This window comes from Octopus bimaculoides, chromosome 10, assembly GCF_001194135.2.
Source record: "Octopus bimaculoides isolate UCB-OBI-ISO-001 chromosome 10, ASM119413v2, whole genome shotgun sequence".
Taxonomy (NCBI): Eukaryota; Metazoa; Mollusca; class Cephalopoda; order Octopoda; family Octopodidae; genus Octopus; species Octopus bimaculoides.
In genome coordinates, this window is record NC_068990.1 from 93653199 (window position 1) to 93663006 (window position 9808).

Sequence of the window (9808 nt, forward strand, 5' to 3'; positions counted from 1 at the left end):
ACACACACACACACACACACACACACACACACACACACACACACACACACACACACACACACACACATATATATATAAGTGTCTCTCTCTCTCTCCCTCTCTATCTCTATTTCTTTCCACTCCATCATCACACACAACACATTCATGCGTAAAATAAAAACATGTCCATAAGAAAGAATCCAGAATCTCTTTAGACGTACCGGAGTGAGCATCTTGAATACCAAACTGATGATAAACAGCACTGTTCCAAGAATTAATTTGTTACAGTTATATTGTCTGACAACACGAACCAATGAAGCTTTGTCTCCTTTCTCCTTATATTCCTTGTCCCACATTTCTTCAATCCTGATAAATGGTAACAAAAAAGAAAGAATAATCAAAACTAATATTAATAGATGAGATGTGTGTGTGTGTGTTTTATTTTTCAAATCTCTTACCAATGGAGAAAGATCTGGTTTCTAGTCTAGAAGCAGGACTCCTTCATTGGAATTTAGACCACCTCAGACAGGATAGTCTTATATATACATACGTATGTATGTACAAACTGACATATATACGTATGTATGTAGGTAGGCCTGCACACAAATATGATGTCTGGATGTATTTATGTATGATACATAATGGATGCAAACATGTGGCCATGTGCACTTGCACATGACCACAGGCAGGGATATCACTGCATATATGAAACTGATTACATGCTGAGTGACTAGTGTGTGTATATGTCTATGTATGTATGCATTTATGTATGTATGTGTCTGCATGCAAGTCAGTGGTGTGTGTGTGTGTATGTATTCTACATTCCAATTTCAAGACAACATTAGAAAAAAAACAAAATATTAAGCTAAACTAATTTATTTCTTCACTTTTCAGAAAGATAAATAAAATCCAGTAGATGTAAGTGCCATCAACCAGGATTTAAGGCCACTCCCTGAAAAAAAAAGCCCCGTACCCTTGACTTTTGAGAAAACGCATCCCCCTTCCTGGAATCACAGAGTGGTTTTGTTGTGCCTTGTTGAATTTGTCTCAAAGGTTCTGACTAGACACAGAAAATACAGACTAAATATCATCATCACCATCATCAACATTTGACGCCCATTTTCCATGCTGGCATGGGTTGGAAGACTTGACAGCAACTGGCAAGGTCAGGGGCCACTCCAGGTTCCATAATTCGTTTTGGCTTGGTTTCTTCCTAATGCCAACCACTCCACAGAGGAAGTGCACTGGGTGCTTTTTATGTTGCATCATCACCAATATACACTCCAGCCTTCATCAGGTGTCTTGGGGAAATTTCGAACCTGGGTTCTCATTCCTAAGGTATTTTTCAATGTTGTTACTATTACCATTATTATTCAGGTCACCGCTTGGAATCGAATTTGGAATCTTGGGGTTAAGAGCACGGATTACTAACCCCAAGATTCCGAGTTCAATTCCAGGCAGTGACCTGAATAATAATAATAATAATAATAATAATAATAATAATAATAACAACAACAACAACAACATCGAAAAATACCTTAGGAATGAGAATCCAGGTTCCAAATTTACCCAAGACACCTGATGAAGGCTGGAAGGTAATATCAGCCGAAACGTTGTGTTAACAACAAAGAAGATGAGGACAAATATCCGTCAAATATAAATAATGTAAATAATGTACATAACTCCTTATCTCTCAAATATGGAACTGTATCAGCTTAATAATGGCAGAGTTATTTTACCAAATTCTTCATTATATTTGAAATTAATTTGAAGAGAATCAGTGTATTTCAACAGAAATATGGTAACAAAAGGATTAAGACTATTTATAAAGTCTCTTTCTTAGACTAAATAATCCCTACAAAGGCACAGGAGTGATACAAATTTTGGCAGAAGGTCACCAATCTTAGCAGGGGTGGAGGGAAGGGGGTAGTTGATTAAATCAAGTGCAGTACTTAACTGGTACTTTCTATTATTGACCCAGATGAATGGAAGGCAAAACTGACCTTCGCAGTTTTTGAACTGAGAACATAAAAAGTTGCAAGAAATGCTGCTTGGCATTTTGTCTGGTGCATTGATGATTCTACCAGATTTTGCTGCCTTTAGTGCTTATAAGAGTGTCTTGGAATATTAATTGGAATCACATACCTCTCCACATTATACTGAGTAGATTCTGGTTCTGAACATTGCCACCAATCGACGTTTTCACCACCTTTTTTGTAAACTTCAAAGATTTTTTTAGTCATCCATGAAAGTGAGATGAAAGAGAATAATCCAACATCATAGAATGGAATCTGGTTATTTTGTCTGGTAAAATATAAGGTAGAGATATTATAATATGTGGAAAAGTAAATAGATAGACAAACAGACAGAAAGACAGGCAGGCAGATAAGAGACAACAATAAGCAGATAAAATGTGAAGGACATGTGAAAAAAATCGATGGAAACACAACATTGACATGTATTTCATTATCATGCAATGCTGAGTTCAAATCCCTTCGTGTGCAATTTCAAAGATAATTAACAATTTAGTAAAATAACAATACACAGATAGTACCACCCTTTATTTCTCCCAAATCTCCCACAAGCAACCTTGACACACCAGACTTGCAATGATTCCATGAACAGAGATCTCAAAGACATTTTCCAATGGGACCGTGCCAATCTTGTCTTCTTCAACAGCATAAAAGTACAATCAGACTACAAACATCAGAGCCACAACTGGAAGCCTCAAGGCTGCTAGAGATAGTACACCTCACCATCATTGGAGAGCTCTCCTGGTTCAATGTACACCTTCAACATAGCAAAGACTGCATCTCAGAGACTGACCTCCCTCTTCAGGACTGGAAAATTCTTCCTCAACTGCTAAGACTGAACAAGATTCAAGTGAAATGCTGCTATGTCTAAGATCACACACACACACACACACACAAACGTCCTAGACCACATTCATAGTAAGACCACTGAATTGATTGAAATTACCACTCCCCCCCTCCACCCACCCCCGCCCAAAGATATGCTCCCATCCCTGTTCTACAGACATGTCTTCTTTCTTTGACCTTTCTACCTTTACAATAATGGTCTCCTCTCTTAGAACCTGGCTGGTTTCAGGCACCAACCCCTCTCAAATATTCTCAACAAACTCATCTTTCATCTTTTCGTCACCCATATCATGACCACCACAACCATTCCAGACACTCATAAAACCCCCAAGTCTAGTTCTTCTTCTTCCCTAACACATTGGCCTTCAAGAGTTCTCACCCTACGCATTCTACCCTCTTTACTTTGAAGCAGTTTAACCTTTTCGTTACCGTATTTCTGTTGAGATGCTCCGTGTTTCTTTCAATTAATTTTAAATATAACAAAGAATTTAGTAAAATAACTTAGTTATCATTAAGCTAGTGTTAGGAACATAAACTGTGACTAAGGTTTGGTGGAAGATTTTAAATCAAAACTTATGAAAACAAGACATTTCTACTACAGAGCCAGAGGTGGTTTCAGGCAGGTTGATATCAAAAGGGTTAAGGCAGTAAGCTGAGATTTGAGGGTGATTTAACAGCTATTTCTAGGTGGTTGTTGTAGAACCAGTTAGATCAAGTCAAGCTATTAGGTTATCCTTAATAAGTACTTAAGTAGAATGTTAATGACATCAGAGTCATTAGGGTTTAAGGGTTGGGCTGGAAATGTTAAGGTCATGAACCCTGCTTTTAGATGTAGCAAAGAAAAAACATAATTAAATAATTTAAAAAAAATACAAACATGGTAGAAGTAAATTATTGTGGCTGTTTGACCCTTTCACTACTTCCTTATGTCAATAGCATGAGTTTGAACTGGGACAATAATGATGACAATGATAATGATGACAACAGCAACAGCAACAACAAAAACAACATCAGAAGCAACAACAACAACATCAAGACAATATGCAAACATTTACTGAACCATAAAGATTGAGAAAAAAAATTGAGAAAATTGATAAAGAGAAAATGTATTTCCACTGAGAAGAACCTCATAAAGATAAACTGATAGATTAGTTTCTGAATGGCATTGAGATAATTACTCTGTTGAGGAAGTGAACCTACATTGGCAGAAATTCAATACAACATCTAGCAACATATATGAATAGTTCCAATAGGTTAAAGATCAGGCATGAAATATGTTAACCATTTTACTATTCTGGAAGTATTGGAGAAATAGTATCTGAGTAGTTATTTTCATTTTCTATAGATTCAAGTGGAACATGAGAGAGTATTTACCATGTGGGTCACATTAGTAAATATTAAGAAATGTTATTAAAGCTAATATATACAAAGTTTCCTATTGACTAAATATGTCAGTGATATATTTATAATTTAAAAAATATGTTTAGGCTGTTACTCTCTGATCCCAGACTGGTGAAGACGATGCAGAGTGATGTTGACTCTAAGTATTGAAGGCATGGCTGTGGAGTGAAGATGTTTGCTTCCCAACCGAATGATTCCAGGTTCACTTTTACTTTCCTTGGGCAAATGTCTTCTACAATAGCTTTGGACCAACGAAAGCCTTTTCAGAGAATTTGGTAAATGGAATCTGAAAGATGTCTGTTGTATGCATATATGAGATGGTATCGAAACATTCCCGGACTAGTTCTAAAGTGTGCCAACAGATGGCAGCACACGGTTGCGTCTTCAGTGAGAGCTAACAGTGACCTTCATGAGGCAGTGTGTTGAGTGACATTGCTGTCTTTACTTCACAAGTTGTGAAATTTGTGTTTTTGTGATCACGTGTATGCTGTGGTCTGTGATTTCCATCATGGACAGGAACAAAGAGTCAATGTGAAATTTTGTGTTGAACTGAGGAAACCAACTCCAAAGACATTGAGCATGCTTCAGGAAGCTTACAGTGATGAGGCAATGGGTTGTACACAATGTCTCAAGTGGCATGGGCACACGACAAAGCCACAGCTCAATCGAGAGCATGCTCACCGTTTTCTTCAACATTCATGGCATTGTGCATTGAGAATTCATCCTCCAGGGTCAGACCATTAATCGAGAATTCTACTGCAACGTTCTAAAGCATTTGAGTGAGGACCTTCGGTGAAAATAACTGAATTTGTGGAACATGAACACTTTGATTCTTCACGATGACAATGCTCCGTCACTGATCCCTGCTCACTTGTGAGTTTCTCACCAAAACCCAAATGGTGTCACTTCCACACCTGCCGCATTCACCAGATTTAACTCCTGCAGACTTCTATCTTTTCCCCAAGATGAAAATGCAGCTCAAAAGTCACCGTTTTAACACTGTTGTGGAGATTCAGGGCAAATTGCAGAAGGTACTCAACTGGATTACAGAAAACGACTTCCAGGAAGGATTCCAAAAGTGGCAGGAATGCCAAGACAGGTGTATTGCTGTGCAAGGTGACTATTTCGAAGGAGATGATGCCAAAACTTAGGTAAATATGTTATTTTTTGTTAAACATAATTAGTCCGGGAACCTTTTGATATCACCTTGTGTGTAGGTGAGTGGTAAGCTTTGTGGAAGTCATCCAGGTAAACCCAACGAATGAGGGCAGAAGAGAAAACTGGTACAAAACAGTAAAAAAAAAAAAAAAAAGAAATGAAGAAAACTTACGGTTTTTCACAACGGATAGGAAGAAGTATTTTAAGCAAACTGTTCTTTTTTTCATGCTTTGAAGAATCAGGAGTTTTCTCAGAAGCCATACTGAATGAAGAAACTCCAGCTGAATGAAAGACAAAAAAAAAAAAAAGAAAAAGTGAAAGATTGTCAGATGTGTTTGCATGGGCGGCAGTGTTGCTGTTCACACAAAATATTCAGACTTAATGAATGGAGGATCCAATAATGAATGGAGGATCCAATAATGAATGGAGGATCCAATAATGAATGGAGGATCCAATAATGAATGGAGGATCCAATAATGAATGGAGGATCCAATAATGAATGGAGGATCCAATAAATTGACAAGCTGTGGCTCAGTTGCAACCCTTTCGTTACCAACCCGGCTGAAACCGGTTCTGGCTCTCTAGTACAAATGTCTTGTTTTCATAAGTTTTGAATTGAAATCTTCCACCAAACCTTAGTCACAATTTATGTTCCTAACACTAGCTGAATGATAACTGAGTTATTTTACTAAATTCTTTGTTACATTTAAGATTAATTAAAAGAAACAGAGCATCTCAACAGAAATACGGTAATGAAAGGGTTAAAGCATTCCTGCTGTTATTTCAAAGAAACCTGTCTCTCCATCAGGTGTTATAATTCTTGCTTTTGTATCTTCAGAAATCTTTTTTATTGCATTGAGAAGATTTGTATGTATATGATATGCTTTAAGAATTTTGAGCATCTTGCCCCTGTGATTGGAATCAAAAGCCTTCTTGAAATCAACAGACAGGATGATGGTTTTGCTATTGTGTGCTTTGACCTCTTCAATTAACCTACTCAGAGTCAGAATATGTGTTGCTGTGGATCTACCAGGTTTGAAATCCATTCTGGCTTTGTTGTAGATGTTTATCAATGCTTGGCTGTAGTTTGTTAAGCATCATTCTGTTGATGAGTCTGGCTACTGTGTGGTGTTCAGCTGTGTGCTGCCTTTTCATGGTTTCTATGTTTTGTCCTAAACACAACACAAATTCCTTACTTATCAACCAAGAAATCAATGACTTCTAAAATTAATATATATAGGGGCAGGAGTGGCTCTGTGATAAGAAGCTTGCTTCCCAACCACAAGGTTCCGGGTTCATTCTCACTATAGCCTCTGGTCGACCAAGGCCTTGTGAGTGGATTTGGTAGATGAAAACTGGAAGAATCCCGTCATATATATATATATATACCCTTAAATCCTTCATTTTTGACCAAATTCATCCAAATCTCACATGAACAGTACAGATGACTCAACAATGGTTTAAAACTATTTTTGGTTATTATTCTATATTTAACTTGCAACAGATCTACGAAATACTCTGAAACATCACCTTTGCACATTTTTGCAGAGTTACACCCAAGAAAACAGTTTCAAGAAATGCGCTTTTTTTTCTTTTTTCTTTTTTTGCTTTTTGTTGCAAAAGAACTGCTAAATTGTGTCGTTTCTGGAATGTATTTGTTTTTTGTCCCTGTTCATCCGGGTTCTACAGAAAACTGCAAAACATAGACAGTCCTCCCCCTCCAACAGCTTTACCTTTTTGCAGAGGGCTAGGTCTAGGTCAACCTTCCACTCTCACTTACTCCTTTGCATGCGAAAATGACTAATGGCACTTAGTTTGTGCTGTTTACACCAAGACATTGTGCGATTTGTAAACATTTCCTTCCAATACCATTACCCGAACTTCGAGCACCTCCTCCAGCATTTGGTTGTTCAACTAATAAATGCCACTTCTTCCTCAATGTCAATGTTTGCAACTTAATGCAAAAAATATTCAAAGAGATGTACAACGAAAATAATGGTAGAACCTATCAAGAGCATTTAATAGCTGAGCAACGCCGGGTACTTCTGCTAGTACACAAATATATTATATATACACTTGTATATATAGCTATCTAATTATCTATCTATCTATCTATCTATCTATCTACCATTTGGCCATGATAGAGTGCTAGCCACTAAAGCTTTTCCTGTTTTCTCTCCCTGTTTATTTCTGTGTTCCTTTCTGTCAAAGAGCATAGGCTCAAAACATAAAACACTTTCTCACCTTCCCAAGCGTTGAACTAATACATCTGTTTGTTGTTTACACACCCATCTTCATCTTTTGTTTTTTTGTACATTCTCACTACCAATTTATTTATCTACCTATCTGTCTATTTATTACTATCTCTCTCTTTCTCTCTCTCTCTCTCTCTCTCTCTCTCTCTGTACTTCCATTAAAACAGGTCATGAATAAGACATTCACTCATCTGTTATCTGTCATTTTGTTATTTTATCTGTCAAAATGTTGGGTTATTTTCTAAACCACATATGACTTGTACAGACTTAACAGACTCTCATGCGTGTATGCGCTTGTGTGTGTTTTTGTGTGTGTGTGTGTGTGTGTGTGTGTGTGTGTGTGTGTGTGTGTGTGTGTGTGTGTGTGTGTGTGTGTACTTGTTTGTTCTCTTTGGAAATTGTATAAGCTTGTTTTTTGCTATGCAGCATTTAAACCAGTCACTTATAAAGTGACAAGGGTCTTTTGTTTGGAGTCAAGACAGTTCCTGAGCTTTGTGGAAATGTGAATGAGGCAGCAAGTGCATATAAGTAAGGTTGTGTGAGTGTGTGTCTGTATGTGTCTCTATGTGTGTTATAAGCAAATATGGTTGCAAAGATAGACAGACAGACAGACAGACAGACAGACAGACAGACAGACAGACAGACAGACAGACAGACAGACAGACAGACAGACAGACAGACAGACAGACAGACAGATAGATAGATTGGAGCATCCTCATAATGAAATGTCTGTTATCATTCTTAAACTCGGTTAAAATAATTAGCTTAATTGAAAATATATTTGTGTGAATATATATGGCCACAGCTCATGAGCTGAAACTAGATAAAATGAAAATGAAATGAAATATATATATATACATAAGTGTCTCTCCCTAAGAATGATAAGCAGACTGTATGATGCCTGTGTGGGAACAGCCATGCTCCATGACAGTGAAACATGAGCTGTGACCACAGAGGACATGTGTCGGCTTGAAAGAAATGGATGTGTAATGTATGACAGAGTGTAAGCATCTTGAGAGAAAAGTTGGACATAAGAAGCCTCTGATGTGGTGTGCAAGGGAGATGACTGCGCTGGTGTGGTCATGTGATGTGTATGGAGGAGGACAGCTGTGTAAAGAAGTGCCAATCTCTAACGGTGGAGGAAACCTATGGAAGAGGTAGGCTCAAGAAGACATGGGATGAGGTGGTGAAGCATGATCTTCGAATGTTGGGCCTCCCAGAAGTGATAACTAGTGACCAAGACCTTTGGTGATGTGCTGTGCTTGAGAAGACTCATCAAACCAAGTGAAACCATAGTCGTGGCCATTGCCAGTGTCATGTAAATGGCACCTGGGAAATCGTAATTGTCGCAAATACTAGTGTCACACAACTGGCACCTGTGCCGGTGGCCCATAAAAAGCACCCATTACACTCTTGGAGTGGTTGGTGTTAGGGAGGACATCCAGCCATAGAAATCATGCCAAATCAGACTGGAGTCTGGTGCAGGTCCACCCACATCAGCAAAACTGAGTTCTAGAAGTGCTGTGAGTCCCAGCCTCACTTAACAAGGAAACTTCTCACACAACCTACCCCAACAAACCAAACTACATCTCTACATCTCTTCCTCACATTTCCTCCTTCATGCACTGAGCTTACCTCCCACTCCCCTGTCCTGTCCTCACACCCTGTTTCTCTGTATCTTTGCTATCCAGAATCTCCTCCACTCCCACTCTATACACCCTAACCCTCCCCACTCTCCGATCATCCTTCTTTTGCAATATCCTGCCACTTATATTATAACCTTTGAACCTCAAGGGTTCGAACCCTGGCACTTGCCACCATCCATTATCTCTCTCTTCCTTTACTCGACCATCCCATGTATATTCTGATCCCCGTCCCTTGCGAGTATGTCCAGCATTCTGCCACCCTCTCTATCCTCATGTCTCCCACTCTCACTCTCTCCTTCTCCTGCTCTTCCCTCAGGCTGGGTAATCCATGTATTTCCTTTGCAGCAGCACACCTGTTTCTCTTCTCATACCTGGTCTCTCTCTTTCATTAGCCAGGCATATATATATATATATATATATATTTATATATACACACACATGTGCATATGTGTGTGTGTGTGTGTGTGTGTGTGTGTGTGTGTGTGTGTGT

At 38.5% G+C, this 9808-nt stretch overlaps 1 protein-coding gene across 1 annotated transcript in view; it reads right to left on the bottom strand.

Annotated features, from left to right (window-relative positions):
- LOC106868465 (ATP-binding cassette sub-family C member 5) overlaps nucleotides 1–9808 on the bottom strand; it is a 74543-nt gene that overhangs the window by 52701 nt on the left and 12034 nt on the right. The window contains exons 2-4 of the mRNA XM_052970999.1: nucleotides 5590–5698; nucleotides 2125–2283; nucleotides 201–345 (exon numbers count right to left, since the gene is read on the bottom strand). Coding sequence (XP_052826959.1) covers nucleotides 201–345; nucleotides 2125–2283; nucleotides 5590–5698 — 413 coding nt within the window. The remainder of the gene's footprint in view (nucleotides 1–200; nucleotides 346–2124; nucleotides 2284–5589; nucleotides 5699–9808) is intronic.